At 50.8% G+C, this 19,808-nt stretch overlaps 1 protein-coding gene across 1 annotated transcript in view; it reads right to left on the bottom strand.

The window, feature by feature from the left end:
* The window catches only part of LOC147109716 (1-phosphatidylinositol 4,5-bisphosphate phosphodiesterase beta-2-like), a 195,988-nt gene extending 177,019 nt beyond the window's left edge, over positions 1 to 18,969 (bottom strand). The window contains exon 1 of the mRNA XM_086003833.1: positions 18,824 to 18,969. Within this exon, the coding sequence (XP_085859959.1) occupies positions 18,824 to 18,965 (142 nt within the window). The 5' untranslated portion in view covers positions 18,966 to 18,969. The remainder of the gene's footprint in view (positions 1 to 18,823) is intronic.
* Between the last annotated feature and the right edge of the window lie 839 nt (positions 18,970 to 19,808).

Raw genomic sequence — 19,808 nt, 5'->3', positions numbered from 1 at the left:
ACTGACGGTGACCAGTAAGAAAAAAAATGATGATGACATCATCCCTGGACGATTAAAAGAAATCTTGGCTAATGCCAAAGAAGTGTTTCAACAGGAACTAGGAACCCTGAAAGGCGCCACCGCCTCAATAAAAGTAGAAGATGCGGCAATTCCCAAGTTTTTTAAGGCAAGGCCGGTGCCATACGCAATTCGTCCAGCAGTCGAGGCAGAGCTGGAGAATTTGGAAAAAGCAGGCGTGTTATCCAAGGTAGATTGGAGCGAATGGGCAACACCCATCGTCCCGGTCATGAAGAAAACATTGAATAATGATAAATCTGAAGGACAGAGAAAAATTCGCATCTGTGGGGACTTCAAGGTGACTGTAAACCCGGTTCTTCATACGGTACAGTATCCTCTTCCGAGGATAGAAGATATTTTCGCCTCACTATCCGGAGGGAAACGTTTCACCAAAATTGACTTGGCACAGGCATATCTACAGATGGAGGTTGAGGAGACCTCTAAAAAGTATCTCACGATAAACACACACAAAGGTCTGTACCAGTACAATCGGCTAGTTTTCGGAGTAGCATCAGCTCTGGCTATCTGGCAAAGAGCTATGGAGCAAGTACTGCAAGGGATTCCAGGGGCTCAATGCTACCTAGACGACATCCTTGTAACAGGAGAAAATGACAACGAGCACCTTGCCAATTTGGTGCAGGTGCTCACGAGGCTGAGAGAACGGGGCCTACGAGCAAATCGCCCCAAGTGCGAATTTTTCCAGAAACAAATATCATATTGTGGCCATGTCATTAATGAAGAAGGGTTGCATAAATCACCTGAAAAAATTGAAGCGGTCGTAAAAGCCCCAGCACCTGAAAATGTCTCACAATTAAGGTCGTTCCTGGGATTAATAAATTACTATCATAAATTTTTACCAAACTTGTCAATGGTTCTGCACCCTCTTAACGCACTGCTACAAACGGGAGTAATTTGGAAATGGAGCGAAGACTGTAAACGTGCCTTCCATAAATGCAAAGGCTTGATCACATCCAAGGAAGTGTTGGCTCATTACAACCCATTACTGCCAATCAGACTGGCGTGCGATGCATCCCCTTACGGCGTGGGAGCGGTATTATCGCATAAATTCCCTGATGGCTCGGAGCGGCCGATAGCTTTTGCGTCACGCTCATTGAACTCAGCTGAGCGTAACTATGCCCAGATCGACAGGGAGGCACTCAGCCTGGTGTGGGGGGTGAAGAAATTCAACCATTACCTACACGGACAAAAATTTACCTTGTTGACTGACCATCAACCCCTCGTCTCCATATTCAACCCTAAAAAGGGCGTTCCCATTATGACAGCGCAAAGGCTACAGAGGTGGTCCCTTTTCCTAGGGGCACACCAATATGACATAGAATACAAAGGAACAAAACAGCATGGGAATGCTGACGGTTTATCGCGCCTACCGTTGCCAACGGTAGAAGAGGCACCTACAGTGGACCCAGTGGCGATGTTCCACTCGACCATAGTTGAATGTCTACCAGTGACAAATTCTACCATTGAAAAGGAAACGAGAAATGACCCGACTCTCTCACGAGTCTACGATTTAACGGTGAAGGGATGGCCAGCACATGGTGAACCACTGTTACCAGCATTCTCGCAAAGAAGAGAACAGCTGTCAGTGTGCTGAGGAACCTTGATGTGTAGATCCAGAGTGGTGATTCGACCCAAACTCCAGGATAAAGTGCTAAAGGAGCTTCACGAGGGGCATCTGGGTGGAGTGAAAATGAAGAACTTAGCCAGAGCATTTGTGTGGTGGCCAGGTATCGATGGAGACATCGAAGAAATGACCAAGAGCTGTCTAGGATGCCAGAAGGTCCAAAACGCCCCACCACAAGCCCCTCTACATCCATGGGAGTGGCCCTCATCTCCCTGGCAAAGGGTACATATCGACTTTGCTGGTCCATTTATGGACTCAATGTTCTTAATCGCGGTTGATGCACACTCCAAGTGGCCGGAGGTAATAAACATGTCCTCCACCACCGCGGAAAAAGCCATCACAGTATTAAGGACCATATTCGCCAGGAATGGGCTGCCTGAACAGATCTGTTCTGATAATGGACCGCAATTTGTATCCGAAGAATTCAGGAAGTTCTTAAAAAACAATGGGGTTAAGCACTACATGTCCGCCCCATACCATCCCACCACCAATGGATTAGCTGAAAGGTTTGTCCAGACCTTCAAGAAGGCCATAAGGGCCATGGGTAATGAAGGCATAAATCTACAACATAAGGTAGATAACTTCTTGTTTGCGTACAGGAATGCAACACATGTGGTTACAAACCAAACCCCCGCCATGATGTTTTTCAATAGAAGCCTAAGATGCCGGCTGGATTTGATCAAGCCAAACATCAGAAGGGACGTAGAGAACCGGCAATTTCAAGGCATGAATGAAAGGCCAACTAGAACCTTCCAGATAGGTCAACAAGTTTTGGCCCGGGACTACCGTACTGAGAAATGGCAGCCTGGAACTATTTGCACACGACTCGGACCGCTGATGTATACCGTGGACATTGGAGAAAGCATAATAAGGCGCCATGCTGACCAGATCATAGAGTCATCCGAAAAGGGACAACCTACACCACAACTCTATACGCCTAATGATGAAGCAGCGATACCCATAGTATCTACCTCCGATCCAGTGATACTGGAACCAGATGAACCCGACACTGGCATTCAAGCTGAATCGACCTTGCCAAAAGAACCTACTACACCACCGAGGCGTTATCCGGACCGAGTCAGGAAGCCTCCAGAGAGACTGAATTTGTAATTGATTAACTTCAGCAAATGTGTAGATTATTGTTCTTGTAAAAATGTAAAAAAAATATTCTGTACTATTTATCTAAAAGGGGAGGAATTGTGGTGTATGTACCTTTAAGAGGAACTATGTTTTTTTGAAGCCCGTGTACTGTAGTACCGGTAGTGACCACTCGGGTATATAAGCCTGTATAGCGTCTTGTATAGTTTAGTTCACCTCCAGACTTTGTTCAGTAAACACTTGTTAAATCAACTCCTGCTTTCCGGGTCTTCATTAACACACGGATACAACACCGGCCACCACACATAAGCCCTAGCAAGGCTTTTCATTTTCACTCCCCCCAGATGACCTTCATGTAGCTCCTTTAGCACTCTCTCCCTTAACTTGGGTGGAATCACCACTCTGGATCCACACATCACTGTCCCTTGGCATACTGACAGCTGTTCTCTTCTGGATGAGAATGCTGGCAACAGTCAGTCGCCATGTGTTGGCCATCCCCTCACCGTCAATTCATATACCCGTGACAGCGTCGGATCATTGCGGGTCTCCTTCTCTATATCCGCGTTTGTTACTGGCAATCGTTCAATTATCGACGAATAAAATATCTCGATAGGGTCCACTGCTGGTGCTTCCTCCACCGTAGGCAGTGGCAGGCGCGATAGCCCATCAGCGTTCCCATGCTGTTTCGTGCCTTTATATTCTATTTCATATTGATTCGCCCCTAGAAACAGGGACCATCTTTGTAACCGTTGTGCAGTCATCACTGGAACGCCCTTCTTAGGATTAAAGATGGAGACAAGTGGTTGGTGGTCAGTCAGCAAGGTGAACTTCTGCCCATGCAGATAGTGGTTGCATTTTTTTACTCCCCATACTAGGCTGAGGGCCTCCCTGTCAATCTGGGCATAGTTGCGCTCGGCTGAGGTTAGTGACCGAGACGCAAAGGCTACTGGCCTCTCCAACCCGTCTGGGAATTTGTGTGACAGCACCGCTCCAATGCCATAGGGTGATGCATCACATGCCAAACGAATTGGTAGTGCTGGGTTGAAATGGGCCAACACCTCTTTTGATGTGATCAATTCTTTACACTTCTGCAAAGCTCGTCTACGTTCGTCATTCCACTTCCATGGTACCCCTGTTTGCAGTAGGGTGTTCAGTGGGTGTAATACCGTGGACAAATTTGGTAAGAACATATGGTAGTAGTTTACCAGCCTGAGGAACGACCTCAGTTGTGACACATTTTCCGGTGCTGGAGCCTTGACTACTGCCTCAATCTTTTCAGGGGACTTATGTAACCCCTCTTCATCGATGACGTGGCCACAATACGAGATCTGCTTCTGGAAAAACTCGCACTTGTGGCGATTAGCTCGTAGCCCATATTCCTTTAATCTGGTGAGCACCTTCTCCAAGTTGGCGAGGTGATCACTGTCATTTTCGCCCATGACCAGGATGTCGTCCAAATAACACTGGGTCCCTGGAATCCCTTGCAGGACCTGATACATCGCCCTTTTGCCAGATAGCCGGAGCCGAGGCTACTCCAAACACCAGCCGGTTGTATTGATAGAGACCTTTATGGGTGTTGATCGTAAGGTACTGTTTCGAAGTTTCTTCTACCTCCATTTGCAAGTACGCCTGGGATAGATCAATTTTGGTGAAGCGTTTACCACCAGATAGCGAGGCGAAAATATCCTCAATTCGTGGAAGCGGATATTGCACCGTGTGAAGGACTGGGTTCACTGTCACCTTAAAATCCCCACAGATGCGGACCTTCTTTGGTTCCCCAGGCGTATTACTCAACGACCTCTTCATTACAGGGACGATGGGTGTAGCCCACTTGCTCCAGTCCATTTGGACAGTACTCCTGAACGTTCCAACCCTTCCAGCTCTGCTTCAACCGCTGGTCTGATCGCATAAGGCACTTGTCTGGCCTTCAGAAACTTTGGGCTTGCATTATCCTCTATTTTAATTGTTGCTGTTATTCCTTTTAGTGTTCCTAGTCCCTCCTGGAACACTTCTTTTGCGTCAGTTAGCATTTTTGACAGTCGTCCAGGTGTGACGTCGTCATCCTTTTTGGCCTCCACCTTCAGTGCCTGTATGGAATGCCAATCTAAATGTATCTTCCGGATCCACTCACGTCCTAGCAGTGGTGGTCCTCCATTTGGCAATACATATATATCCATTTTAGGTATTTCCTGACCTTTATATGTCACTTTCACCCTTATTTTTCCTTTGGGGTAGACTTTTTGCCCCGTATACGTCTTCAAGACAATCTCTGTAGCTTTCAAGGGTATGTGTGAAAATAGCCGCTTGTAATCTCTTTGATTTATGACTGTTAGAGCTGACCCTGTGTCCAATTCCATTTCCACTTGGACTCCGTCTATCTTGAGTGTAACCCAGATAGTCTGGTGATCCTCCATTTTGGTTACATTATGTAGTTTCAGACAACCCAGCTCCTTGCTTCCAGAGTCTGTGTCACTTTTCTGTTCGTCTGAACCACTGTCCATCACCTGGTGTATTTTTTTGTACTTGGCACGGTGGCATAGTGGTTAGCACTGTTGCCTCACAGCGCAAGGGACCCGGGTTCAAATCCAGCCTCGGGTGACTGTCTGTGTGGAGTTTGCACATTTTCCCTGTGTTTGCGTGGGTTTGCTCTGGTTTCCTCCCACAGTCCAAAGATGTGCAGGTTAGGTTGATTGGCCATGATAAAAATTGGCCCTTAGTGTTAGGGGGGATTAAATATGTGGGGTTACGGGGATAGGGCTTGGGTGGGATGGCTGTCGGTGTAGGGACTGGGTGCTAGGGTTTGGATGATCAGCCATGATCTCGTTGAATGGCGGAGCAGGCTCGAATGGCCTACTCCTGCTCCTAGTTTCTATGTTTCCTGTGGAGATTTCATACTGTTGGCTTTCTTCCCAGACCTGCAGACTCTTGCTATGTGTCCTGCTTTCTCACACTGTCTGCACACTTGGTCCTTGAACCAACGATCTTTCTGGTCATGTGTTGTTCTGCCGCAGCGATAGCACTTCGCTGTTCCATAGGTCATTTCGTTGGTGCCGTATTCTTGCGGTCTCCGTTGTATCTCTGCAGTGCCCCTTGCGGCTGCTTCGTGTGATACTGCCATATTGAAAGCTTTGTCCAGCATAAGGTCCTTTTCTGATAGAAGCCGTTTCTGGGTTCCTTCACTTTGTAGCCCACACACAAACTTGTCCCTTAACGTGTCTGCTAGTCCCGCTCCAAACTGGCAGTATTTTGATAGCTTGCGCAGTTCCGTTAGGTACTCAGCATTGCTTTCGTCTTTGTGTTGGTTCCTTTTATGGAACTTAAATTGTTCTGCTATCAGCAGCGGTGTGGGGCTTAAGTGGTCCTGTAGGATTTCTACTATGCTTCCAAAATCCTTGTTTACCGGCTTCTCTGGGGTTATTAGATTTCGCAGTAACCCATAAGTTTTTGCACCCATGGAATTTAACAGAACCAGTGCTTTATTAGCATCTGGCACTTCATTTGCCCTGCAGTACACTTCCATACGTTCCACATATGTCGCCCAATCTTCGACTTCATTGTCGAACGTAGAGATACTGCCACTCTTTGGCATCCTTGGTTGTGCGTTAACTATCCCCAATGGCGCCTCCCGCGCTTCCCCTTCTTCTCCGCTGGCACAAAATGGCATCTCCCGCGCTTTCCTTCTTCTCCGTGGCTCAATGGCGCCTCCCGCGCTCTCCCTGCTTCTCCGCGGCTCAATGGCGCCTCCCACGCTCTCCCTGCTTCTCCGTGGCTCAATGGCGTCTCCCCTTGCTTCGCCCCGCGGACCCTGATCAGCCCGTGATCCCTGGCTGTGCTCTGCGCGTTCTTCTCTTGATATTTGTTGACGCCGCTCAGTCTAGAACCCAGCTGTTTCTTACCCTCTCTCTCTCCAGTTTGCAGTATTTTTCCTCGATGCCGCTCGGTGATCAATCCCCGGCTGCGCCCTGCTCTCTTCACCCTCTTTCTTACCCCGTCGACGCTGCCCGGCTCTCTCTCTCTGCCGTTGGTCGGCTCCAGCCGTCGCTGCTCGGGAAGGGTCTGCTCTGGACCTGTCGTCGGTCTCTTACTGCTCGTTGTGGCTGGGGAACCAAGCCCGGCTCTCCACAGCCTCCCCAGCGAAGTTGGATCTCTGCCTGACTGCTGGGCGGTTGCTCGCGGTCGACGCCCGTGTTCCTGGACTCGACTATATTTTTTTTATTTTTTTTTATGTTGCAGGTAGATTCGCATCAACACTTGTCGCCACTGTTAGATCCGTGGTTCAGTGGATAAATAATTACACGGATGCTGTACATAAACAAACAACAGGTCTTTGCTGGAGGAGGGTCATCTCTAGACTGGGGTACAGAGGCATACGCACAGCTTATATACCGGTGTGGTTACTGCAGGTACTACAGTATACCTACGGAGATCAGGCTGCAGTCTGAGGAAGGAGGGGCCTGGCCGGTCATCTCACTCAGAGGGATCAGGCTGAAGTCTGAAGGAGGGGCCTGGCCGGTCATCTCACCTACGGGGATCAGGCTGCAGTCTGAAGGAGGGGCCTGGCCGGTTATCTCACCTACGGAGATCAGGCTGCAGTCTGAAGGAGGGGCCTGGCCGGTCATCGCGCCTACGGGGGTCAGGCTGCAGTCTGAGGAAGGAGGGGCCTGGCCGGTCATCTCACCTACGAGGATCAGGCTGCAGTCAGAGGAAGGAGGGGCCTGGCCAGTCATCTCACCTACGGGGATCAGGCTGCAGTCTGAAGGAGGGGCCTGGCCGGTCATCTCACCTACGAGGATCAGGCTGCAGTCAGAGGAAGGGGCCTGGCCGGTCATCTCGCCTACGGGGATCAGGCTGCAGTCTGAAGGAGGGGCCTGGCCGGTCATCTCACCTACGGGGATCAGGCTGCAGTCTGAAGGAGGGGCCTGGCCGGTCATCTCGCCTACGGGGATCAGGCTGCAGTCTGAAGGAGGGGCCTGGCCTGTCATCTAGCCTACGGGGATCAGGCTGCAGTCTGAGGAAGGAGGGGCCTGGACGGTCATCTCACCTACGGGGATCAGGCTGCAGTCTGAAGGAGGGGCCTGGCCGGTCATCTCACCTACGAGGATCAGAGTCTGAGGAAGGAGGGGCCTGGCCGGTCATCTCACCTACGGGGATCAGGCTGCAGTCTGAAGGAGGGGCCTGGCCGGTCATCTCACCTACGGGGATCAGGCTGCAGTCTGAAGGACGGGCCTGGCCGGTCATCTCACCTACGGGGATCAGGCTGCAGTCTGAAGGAGGGGCCTGGCCTGTCATCTAGCCTACGGGGATCAGGCTGCAGTCTGAGGAAGGGGCCTGGCCGGTCTTTTCTCTTACGAGTACCCACAATCAATGCTGGACCGATCATCGGCGGGTGGTTGTATGTTTGATTTCCTGTAATATTATCGGTGAACTGCTTGAATAGTGGTTGGGGTTTTGAATCTGTGTTAGGAACAATAAAAGGTTAAAGACAGAACTCGTGTGTCTGGTGTAATTTCTCATTAGTCTCAAGTCCGAACTCTATCACCTGTGAATGGGGAGTCGGGTAATTCCACACGTCTTACAAGTGTACATACTCATCAGCGAGTCTCCACACATGAATGTATGCACTCATCAAAGTACATATACTCAATGAGTGTACATATTTATGAATGAGTATACATATTAGTTAATGAGAGTACATACTCATCAAAGAGTAAGCATACTCATCAATGAAGTTACAGTGGACGATCGGGGCAGGAGAAAAACAAAAGTGGCAGTCAGAGAAATCAACGGTTTAATTCAAACATGGCCACAGTAAATAATAATTCTAATAGGTGTAAGAGCGTTAAAAAAACAAGCCTGAAGGCTTTGGCCTAGAAATTCGGTGGGCTGCGCCACCAGTTAGCGCCTAAAGAGGGCACTCAGTGGCTTTAGCGCCACTGGCCGCGCCTCCCGCGATATTTAGCTGGGGCGCTAATGGCGGTGTTAACCTGTTGCGCTGCGCCGCCTCCGATGATGTCATCGGTGTGCGCAGCACCCCGCTACCGCCCCGATCTCGATATTTGGCAGCGACCGCCTCTGTAGCGGCGTTCGCAAATGGCGCCCGGTTCACGGGGCCTTCCTGTGGCGGCAGTGGCGCAAATTAAGGTGGAGGTGCGGGGCGGCCGTTTTTTTTGGCGGCCGCCTGCCAGCACCTCCGTCCCCGGCCTCCTGATCGCCCCCCGCGGCATTGCCGGCTGTTTTCCGAGAGCCCGGCACTTCTCCTCGTTGCCGGGCTCTTTTGCCGGCACTCGCAATCTCCGATCGCGCTGGTGTAGGCCCCTCCCTCTTAAGATTGGGAGGAAGGCCTGCAGTACCACAGCACGCCGTGCCGCAGCGTGTGGCGCTGCGGCACATTGCGCTGCGATATTCAGTTTCAGCGCCCTAAGAGGGACGCGGAGAGCCTCGAGCCTCGCCCTGTGTCCCTCTTGGGGCGCTCAACCTGAATTTCCGGCGGTCGCTACTGCTCCAAACGTTGCGCTAAATCCGGCGCCCAGGCGAGCTTGGCGCCCCGTTTGCGGCTCCACCCAATTTCTCCCCCTTTGTGTCTTAATGCGAGGAGCATTTGTAATAAGGTGGATGAATTCGCTGCGCAAATAGAGGTAAACGAATATGATATGATTGGGATTACGGAAACATGGCTCCAGGGTGGCCAAGGCTGGGAACTCAACATCCAGGGGTATTCAATATTCAGGAAAGATAGGCAAAAAGGAAAGGGTGGTGGGGTAGCATTGCTGGTTAAAGAAGGGATTAACACAATTGTAAGGAAGGATATTAGCTCTGATGATGTGGAATCTGTATGGGTAGAACTGAGAAATACCAAGGGGCAGAAAACGTTAGTGGGAGTGGTATATAGACCTCCAAACAGTAATGCGGAGGTTGGGGATGGCATTAAAAGGGAAATTAGAGAAGCGTGCAATAAGGGCACAGCAGTCATCATGGGTGACTTTAATCTACATATAGATTGGGCTAAACAAATTAGTAACAATACTGTGGAGGAGGAATTCCTGGAGTGTTTAAGGGATGATTTCCTGCACCAATATGTCGAGGAACCAACCAGAGATCAGGCCATCTTAGACTGGGTATTATGTAACGAGAAAGGATTAATTAGCAATCTTTTTGTACGAGGCCCCTTGGGTCAGAGCGATCATAATATGGTCGAATTCTTCATTAAGATGGAGAATTAAGTTGTCAACTCAGAGACTAGGGTCCTAAATTTAAATAAAGGGAACTACGATGGTCTGAGGCGCGAGTTGGGTAGGATTGATTGGGGAATGTCACTCAATGGGTTGACGGTGGATAGGCAATGGCAAACATTCAAAGATCGCATGGTTGAACTGCAGAATTTGTTCATCCCAGTTTGGCATAAAAATAAAACAAAAAAGGTGACTCAACTGTGGCTAACAAGGGAAATTAGGGATAGCATAAGATCCAAGGAGAGGACATATAAATTGGCCAGAAAAAGCAGTAAACCTGAGGATTGGGAGCAGCTTAGGATTCAACAAAGGAGGACAAAGGGATTAATTAAGAAAGGGAAAATAGAATATGAGAGTAAGCTCGCAGGGAACATAAAAACTGACTGTAAAAGCTTCTTACATTTGTCTACCCCAGTCCAACACCAGCATCTCCACACCACTGATTGTAAAAGCTTTTATAGATATGTGAAGAGAAAAAGATTGGTGAAGTCAAGCGTAGGTCCCTTGCAGTCAGAATCAGGGGAATTTATAATGGGGAACAAAGAAATGGCTGACCAATTAAATACATATTTTGGTTCTGTCTTCACAAAGGAGGACACAAATAACCTCCCAGAGATGTTGGGGAACATAGGGTCTGATGAAAGGGAGGAACTGAAAGAAATCAGTATTTGTAGGGAAATGGTGTTAGGGAAATTGATGGGATTGATGGGATTGAAGGCCGATAAATCCCCAGGGCCTGATAATCTACATCCTAGTGTACTTAAGGAAGTGGCCCTAGAAATAGTAGATGCATGGCTGATCATCTTCCAGCATTCGATGGAATCTGGAACAGTACCCATGGATTGGAGGGTAGCTAATGTTACCCCACTATTCAAAAAAGGTGATAGAGAGAGAACGATGTAAGCCTGACATCGGTAGTGGGGAAAATGCTAGAGTCCATTATAAAAGATGTAATAGCAGAGCACTTGGAAAACAGTGACAGGATCGGACAAAGTCAACATGGATTTGACGGTGGCATAGTGGTTAGCACTGTTGCCTCACAGCGCCAGGGACCCGGGTTCAAATCCGGCCTCGGGCGACTGTCTGTGTGGAGTTTGCACATTCTCCCTGTGTTTGCGTGGGTTTCCTCCGGGTGCTCCGGTTTCCTCCCACAGTCCAAAGATGTGCAGGTTAGGTTGATTGGCTATGATAAATTGACCCTTAGTGTTAGGGGGATTAAATACGTGGGGTTACAGGGATAGGGTGGGATATGTGTTGGTGTAGGGGTTACGGGGATCGGGTGGGATATGTGTCGGTGCAGGCTCGATGGGCCGAAATGGCCTCTATCTGCACTGTGGGGTTTCTGTGATTCTGTGATTCTGTGATTTACAAAAGGTAAATCGTGTTTGACTAATCTACTGGAATTTTTTGAGGATGTAACTGGTAAAATAGTGAAGGGAGAACCAGTGGATGTGGTGTATTTGGACTTTCAGAAGGCTTTCGGTAAGGTCCCGCATAAGAGATTAGTGTGTAAAGTTAAGGCACATGGGATTGGGGGAAAGGTATTGACTTGGATAGAGAACTGGTTGGCAGACAGAAAGCAAAGAGTTGGAATAAACGGGTCTTTTTCCGAGTGGCAGGCAGTGACTAGTGGGGTACCGCAGGGATCGGTCCTTGGACCCCAGCTATTCACAATATATATTAATGATCTGGACAAGGGAACTAGATGTAATATCTCTAACTTTGCAGATGACACAAAGCTGGGTGGGCGTGTGTGCTGTGAGGAGGATGCCGAGAAACTCCAGGATGATTTGGACAGGTTGGGTGATTGAGCAATAACATGGCAGATGCAATATAACGTGGATAAATGTGAGGTTATCCACTTTGGTGGCAAAAACAGGAAAGCAGATTATTATCTGAATGACAATAGATAGGGAGAAGGGGAAGTGCAACGAGACCTGGGTGTCATTGTGCACCAGTCGCTGAAGGTAAGCATGCAGGTGCAGCAGGTGGTTAAGAAAGCAAATGGCATGTTGGCCTTCGTAGCGAGAGGGTTTGATTACAGGAACAAGGATGTCTTGCTACAGTTGTACAGGGCCTTGGTGAGACCACATCTTGAGTATTGTGTGCAGTTTTGGTCGCATTATCTGAGGAAGGATGTTCTTGCCATGGAAGGAGTTCAGCGAAGATACACCAGGCTGATACCTGGGATGGCAGGAATGACGTATGAGGAGAGATTGTGTCGATTGGGCTTGTACTCGCTGGAGTTTAGAAGAATGAGAGGGGATCTCATTGAAACTTATAAAATTCTGACAGGACTGGACAGACTAGATGCAGGAAGGGTGTTCCCGATGGTCGGGGAGTCCAGAACCAGGGGTCACAGTCTAAGGGATAAGGGGTAGGCCATTTAGGACAGAAATGATGAGGAATTTCTTCACCCAGAGAGTGGTGAACCTGTGGAATTCTCTACCACAGAAGGCAGTAGAAGCCAATACATTAAATATATTCAAGAAGGAGTTGGATATATTTCTTAAGGCTAAAGGGATCAAGGGGTATGGGGAGAAAGCAGGGACCGGGGACTGAATTTGGATGATCAGACATGATCGCATTGAATGGCGGAGCAGGCTCGAGGGGCCGAATGGCCTACTCCTGCTCCTATCTTCTATGTTTCTATGTTTCTATGGGACCTGTCAGAACCCAGGTTCTGGTCTATTTCCACCAAAAGATCTATGCAATTCCAGGGCCTGCTTGTTTAACTTGCTCTTATTGCTTTTTAGTATCTACTTGTCTTGCATATTTCATATTCCCTCGTCTCCTGTCTAACATGGCTCGCTACCTGCCAACGTATCAGAACTAGCTGCTTGTTCACAAACCCACATGACGATGCCGGTGAAAGAAAGCAAGACTTGCATTTGTATATCCTCTTTCATGACCACCGGATGTCCCAAAGCGCTTTACAGCCAATTAAGTACTTTTGAAGTGTAGTCACTGCTGTAATATGGGTGAGGGAGGCCGTGCAGCCCATCCTGGCTCATCCACCCAGAAAGACCCTACAGTCCATCCCCATCAGAGCGTCCCACTGGTCTTTGCACCAACACCCTACCCAGAGTCCATTCCCCAGAGTCCATTCCCCAGAGTCCATTCCCAGAGTCCATTCCCAGAGTCCATTCCCGGAGTCCATTCCCCAGAGTCCATTCCCCGAAGTCCATTCCCTGAAATGGAATTCAATCCGGAGAAGTGTGAGGTAATGCATTTGGGGAGGGCTAACAAGGAAAGGGAATACACATTAAATGGTAGGACACTGAGAAGTGTAGAGGAACAAAGGGACCTTGGAGTGCATGTCCACAGATCCCTGAAGGTAGCAGGCCAGATAGGTAAGGTGGTTAAGAAGGCATAAGGAATACTTGCCTTTATTAGCCGAGGCATAGAATACAAGAGCAGGGGGGTTATGCTTCAACTGTATAAAACACTAGTTAGGCCTCAGCTAGAATACTGCGTGCAGTTCTGGTCACCACATTACAGGAAAGATGTGATTGCATTAGAGAGGAGATTTACAAGGATGTTGCTGGGAGTAGAGAACCTTAGCTATGAGGAAAGACTGGATAGGCTGGGTCTGTTTTCCTTGGAACAGAGGAAGCTGAGGGGAGACCTTATTGAGGTGTATAAAATTATGAAGGGCATAGATAAAGTGGATAGAAAGGACCTGTCATGAATCTTATCATGACTCATGAAGTAACACTGGGCGGGCAGCTGGTGGCGCCATCCAAGAAGTAGAAATACTCGGGCATGGGCCCAGCTTGCTCAGGATGTTTCTGTAACCAGGAACTAGTGATGTAACTAGAAATCTCATGGTTGTGAAACAGTTGATTAAAGCCTTGTTTTATACTCAAACCAAGTGCTCAGTAGTCTTTTTACATCAGGACCTATTTCCCTTAGCAGAGGGGTCAAAAACCAGGGGGCACAGATTTAAAGTAATTGGGGGAAGGTTTAAAGGGGATATGAGGGGAAATCTCTTCACCCAGAGGGTTGTGGGGGTCTGGAACTCACTGCCTGAAAGGGTGGTAGAGGCAGGAACCCTAACCACATTTAAGAAGTACTTGGATGTGCACTTGGGATGCTCTAACCTGAGGGCTACAGACCAAGAGCTAGGAAGTGGGATTAGGCTGGATAGCTCTTTGTTGGCCGGCGTGGACACGATGGGCCGAAATGGCCTCCTTCCGTGCTGTAAAATACTATGATTCTGTGATTCTATGAGTCCATTCCCGGAGTCCATTCCCCGAGTCCATCCCCAGAGTCCATTCCCCGAATCCATTCCTGGGAGTCCATTCCCAGAGTCGATTTCCGGAGTCAATTCCTGGAGTCCATTCCTCGGAGTCCATTCCCTGGAGTCCATTCCCTGGAGTCCATTCCCCGAGTTCATTCCCCGGAGTCCATTCCCCAGAGTCCATTCCCCGGAGTCCATTCCTCGGAGTCCATTCCCAGGAGTCCATTCCCCGAGTCCATTCCCCGAGTCCATCCCCAGAGTCCATTCCCCGAATCCATCCCCAGAGTCCATTCCCCGAGTCCATCCCCGGAGTCCATTCCCCGAGTCCATCCCCAGAGTCCATTCCCCGAATCCATTCCTGGGAGTCCATTCCCAGAGTCGATTTCCGGAGTCAATTCCTGGAGTCCATTCCTCGGAGTCCATTCCCTGGAGTCCATTCCCTGGAGTCCATTCCCCGAGTTCATTCCCCGGAGTCCATTCCCCAGAGTCCATTCCCCGGAGTCCATTCCTCGGAGTCCATTCCCAGGAGTCCATTCCCCGAGTCCATTCCCCGAGTCCATTCCCCGAGTCCATTCCCCGAGTCCACTCCCCAGAGTCCATTCCCCGGAGTCCATTCCCCGGAGTCCATTCCCAGAGTCAATTCCCCGGAGTCCGTTCCCCAGAGTCCATTCCCCGGAGCCCATTCCCCGGAGTCCATTACCCGGAGTCCATTCCCCGAGTCCATTCCCCGAGTCCATTCCCCGGAGTTCATTTCCCGGAGTCCATTCCCAGAGTCAATTCCCCGGAGTCCGTTCCCCAGAGTCAATTCCCCGGAGTCCATTCCCCGAGTCCATTCCCCGAGTCCATTCCCCGAGTCCATTCCCCGAGTCCATTCCCCGAGTCCATTCCCCGGAGTTCATTTCCCGGAGTCCATTCCCAGAGTCAATTCCCCGGAGTCCGTTCCCCAGAGTCAATTCCCCGGAGTCCATTCCCCGGAGTCCATTCCCCAGAGTCCATTCCCCAGAGTCAATTCCCCAGAGTCAATTCCCCGGAGTCCATTCCCCGGAGTCCATTCCCCAGAGTCCATTCCCCGGAGTCCATTCCCCAGAGTCAATTCCCCGGAGTCCATTCCCCGGAGTCCATTCCCCGAGTCCATTCCTCGGAGTCCATTCCCACAGTCCATTCCCCAGAGTCAATTCCCCGGAGTCCATTCCCCGGAGTCCATTCCCCAGAGTCAATTCCTCGGAGTCCATTCCCCAGAGTCCATTCCCTGGAGTCCATTCCCTGGAGTCCATTCCCCGGAGTCTATTCCCTGGAGTCCATTCCCTGGAGTCCATTCCCTGGAGTCCATTCCCTGGAGTCCATTCCCCAGAGTCCATTCCCCAGAGTCCATTCCCCAGAGTCCATTCCCCGGAGTCCATTCCCCGGAGTCCATTCCCCAGAGTCCATTCCCCGGAGTCCATTCCCCGGAGTCCATTCCCCGGAGTCCATTCCCCGGAGTCCATTCCCCGGAGTCCATTCCCCGGAGTCCATTCCCCGGAGTCCATTCCCCAGAGTCCATTCCCCGGAGTCCATTCCCCGGAGTCCATTCCCCAGAGTCCATTCCCCAGAGTCCATTCCCCAGAGTCCATTCCCCGGAGTCCATTCCCCGGAGTCCATTCCCCAGAGTCCATTCCCCAGAGTCCATTCCCCGGAGTCCATTCCCTGGAGTCCATTCCCTGGAGTCCATTCCCCAGAGTCCATTCCCCAGAGTCCATTCCCCGGAGTCCATTCCCCGGAGTCCATTCCCCGGAGTCCATTCCCCAGAGTCCATTCCCCAGAGTCCATTCCCCAGAGTCCATTCCCCAGAGTCCATTCCCCGGAGTCCATTCCCCGGAGTCCATTCCCCGGAGTCCATTCCCCAGAGTCCATTCCCCGGAGTCCATTCCCCAGAGTCCATTCCCCAGAGTCCATTCCCCGGAGTCCATTCCCCGGAGTCCATTCCCCGGAGTCCATTCCCCAGAGTCCATTCCCGGAGTCCATTCCCCAGAGTCCATTCCCCAGAGTCCATTCCCCAGAGTCCATTCCCTGGAGTCCATTCCCCGGAGTCCATTCCCCGGAGTCCATTCCCCAGAGTCCATTCCCCAGAGTCCATTCCCCAGAGTCCATTCCCCAGAGTCCATTCCCCAGAGTCCATTCCCTGGAGTCCATTCCCCAGAGTCCATTCCCCGGAGTCCATTCCCCAGAGTCCATTCCCCGGAGTCCATTCCCCGGAGTCCATTCCCCAGAGTCCATTCCCCAGAGTCCATTCCCCAGAGTCCATTCCCTGGAGTCCATTCCCCAGAGTCCATTCCCCAGAGTCCATTCCCCAGAGTCCATTCCCCGGAGTCCATTCCCCAGAGTCCATTCCCCAGAGTCCATTCCCTGGAGTCCATTCCCCAGAGTCCATTCCCTGGAGTCCATTCCCCAGAGTCCATTCCCCGGAGTCCATTCCCCAGAGTCCATTCCCTGGAGTCCATTCCCCAGAGTCCATTCCCTGGAGTCCATTCCCCGGAGTCCATTCCCTGGAGTCCATTCCCCAGAGTCAATTCCCCGGAGTCCATTCCCTGGAGTCCATTCCCCGGAGTCAATTCCTCGGAGTCCATTCCCCTGAGTCCATTCCCAGAGTCCATTCCCACAATCTATTCCCCGGAGTCCATTCCCGGAGTCCATTCCCCGGAGTCCATTCCCGGAGTCCATTCCCACAGTCCATTCCCCAGAGTCAATTCCTCGGAGTCCATTCCCCAGAGTCCATTCCCTGGAGTCCATTCCCTGGAGTCCATTCCCCGGAGTCCATTCCCCGGAGTCCATTCCCTGGAGTCCATTCCCCGGAGTCCATTCCCCGGAGTCCATTCCCCGGAGTCCATTCCCTGGAGTCCATTCCCTGGAGTCCATTCCCCGGAGTCCATTCCCCGGAGTCCATTCCCTGGAGTCCATTCCCCGGAGTCCATTCCCCGGAGTCCATTCCCCAGAGTCAATTCCCCAGAGTCCATTCCCCAGAGTTAATTCCCCGGAGTCCATTCCCCGGAGTCCATTCCCTGGAGTCCATTCCCTGGAGTCCATTCCCCGGAGTCCATTCCCCGGAGTCCATTCCCCAGAGTCCATTCCCCAGAGTCCATTCCCTGGAGTCCATTCCCCAGAGTTAATTCCCCAGAGTTAATTCCCCAGAGTCCATTCCCCGAGTCCATTCCCTGGAGTCCATTCCCCAGAGTCAATTCCTCGGAATCAATTCCCCAGAGTCCATTCTCCGGAGTCCATTACCCGGAGTCCATTCCCCGGAGTCCATTCCCACAGTCCATTCCCCAGAGTCAATTCCTCGGAGTCCATTCCCCCGAGTCCATTCCCGGAGTCCATTCCCACAGTCCATTCCCCAGAGTCAATTCCTCGGAGTCCATTCCCCAGAGTCCATTCCCTGGAGTCCATTCCCTGGAGTCCATTCCCCGGAGTCTATTCCCTGGAGTCCATTCCCTGGAGTCCATTCCCCGGAGTCCATTCCCTGGAGTCCATTCCCCGGAGTCCATTCCCTGGAGTCCATTCCCTGGAGTCCATTCCCCGGAGTCCATTCCCTGGAGTCCATTCCCCGGAGTCCATTCCCTGGAGTCCATTCCCCAGAGTCAATTCCCCAGAGTCCATTCCCCAGAGTCAATTCCCCAGAGTCCATTCCCCAGAGTCAATTCCCCGGAGTCCATTCCCTGGAGTCCATTCCCCGGAGTCAATTCCTCGGAGTCCATTCCCCTGAGTCCATTCCCAGAGTCCATTCCCACAATCTATTCCCCGGAGTCCATTCCCGGAGTCCATTCCCCGGAGTCCATTCCCGGAGTCCATTCCCACAGTCCATTCCCCGGATTTCAAGATCATCAATGGTCCCAGGGAAAGTAGGGATGGACAATAAACGTAGGCTGTCCGGAATCGTCCACATCCCACAAACAAATGTAAGGTCACCTCCTCGCCACGGTGTAGAGCCTAAGTCTGTCCTCGTGACTCAGATCAGAGGTATGTATTTTGGTGGGCAGGCGGAGAGAATTTATGATTCCCTTTGTTGTGACTTCCCGCCCTCTTTCTCAGCCATGACTGTACTCCTGGACTAACTCCTACCCAGGTCATTCATCTGAGGCCCTTGCCTAATGTACTGGCGGAAAGTAGGCGGCTGGATGAAGGACTAGCTGTCCAAAGAGAATCAAGGCTCTGACCCCTGTGATGGATCTGCCCATTCTCCAGCTCATGTCACAGTACAGCTTTCCTGGCATTCGTTACTCTGGCTCTCAGTGTTTCTCAGCTTCAGACTGGACTAAGACCCTGGCAAACCCTACCATTCTCTGAGAAACCTGTTGGGAACCTCCACCCTTTCCAATGGACTCAGTCCGAGACACAAAGAGGGTGCTCCCTACCAACTCCCTAGCAGGGAGTGAGCCCCAACTCAAGGTTCCTGTGCCTTTTAAAACATCACATCAAAATTCCTCAGAGCTGGTAGTTTCTTTTCTATAATGGGGGTGAATGTTGACAAACAAAACCCTCCCAAGACATCCCCTCCCCTTTAAATAACTACTTTGCTTTTACCAGTGAGGTAGGTGTTGTGGGAGGAGTTGATGAAGTAATGTGACAGAGGCTGGGTCATGTCCTGATATACCGTCAGCCTGTCTGGGAATAGCAGATTGTTCTCTGGACCAGACAAGTACCAGACCAGCCCCTCCGGAGACATGTGACCTGTGAAGGAACCAAAAGAACATAAGGTCAGAATGTGAGCTGCGTCAAAGGGCATCTCGTAAGCCTGAACCTGCATGGGACTGCCAACTGCTCAATCCAGGGGAATTTACTCAAATATTTGGCCCCAAATTCAATGATAAAAGGACATATTAATGGCTAATGAGCAGGTGCTTACAAATGGCTACTTAAAGGAACCTCAGTCCCTGGTACCCCTCTATTGGGGCCCATCCTTCCCCACTCAACCCCTTATATCCCCCTCATTCCCCACTCAATCCCTTGTACCCTTCTATAAGGGCCAGCTCTCTTTCCCCACTCAATCCCTTGTACCCTTCTATAAGGGCCCGCTCTCATTCCCCAGTCAATCCCTTGTACACTTCTATAAGGGCCCGCTCTCATTCCCCACTGATTCCCTTGTACCCTTCTATAAGGGCCCGCTCTCATTCCCCACTCAATCCCTTGTACCCTTCTATAAGGGCCCGCTCTCATTCCCCACTGATTCCCTTGTACCCTTCTATAAGGGCCCGCTCTCATTCCCCACTCAATCCCTTGTACCCTTCTATAAGGGCCCGCTCTCATTCCCACTGATTCCCTTGTACCCTTCTATAAGGGCCCGCTCTCATTCCCCACTCAATCCCTTGTACCCTCCTATAAGGGCCCGCTCTCATTCCCCACTCAATCCCTTGTACCCTTCTATAAGGGCCCGCTCTCATTCCCCACTCAATCCCTTGTACCCTTCCATAAGGGCCCGCTCTCATTCCCCACTCAATCCCTTGTACCCTTCTATAAGGGCCCGCTCTCATTCCCCACTGATTCCCTTGTACCCTTCTATAAGGGCCCG

The sequence above is a fragment of the Somniosus microcephalus genome, chromosome 12 (assembly GCF_052327205.1).
Source record: "Somniosus microcephalus isolate GS21.2 chromosome 12, FLI_Smic_1.0, whole genome shotgun sequence".
NCBI lineage: Eukaryota > Metazoa > Chordata > Chondrichthyes > Squaliformes > Somniosidae > Somniosus > Somniosus microcephalus.
Note: the sequence above shows the minus strand (reverse complement) of the source record. Positions and strands in the feature narration are given on the sequence as shown.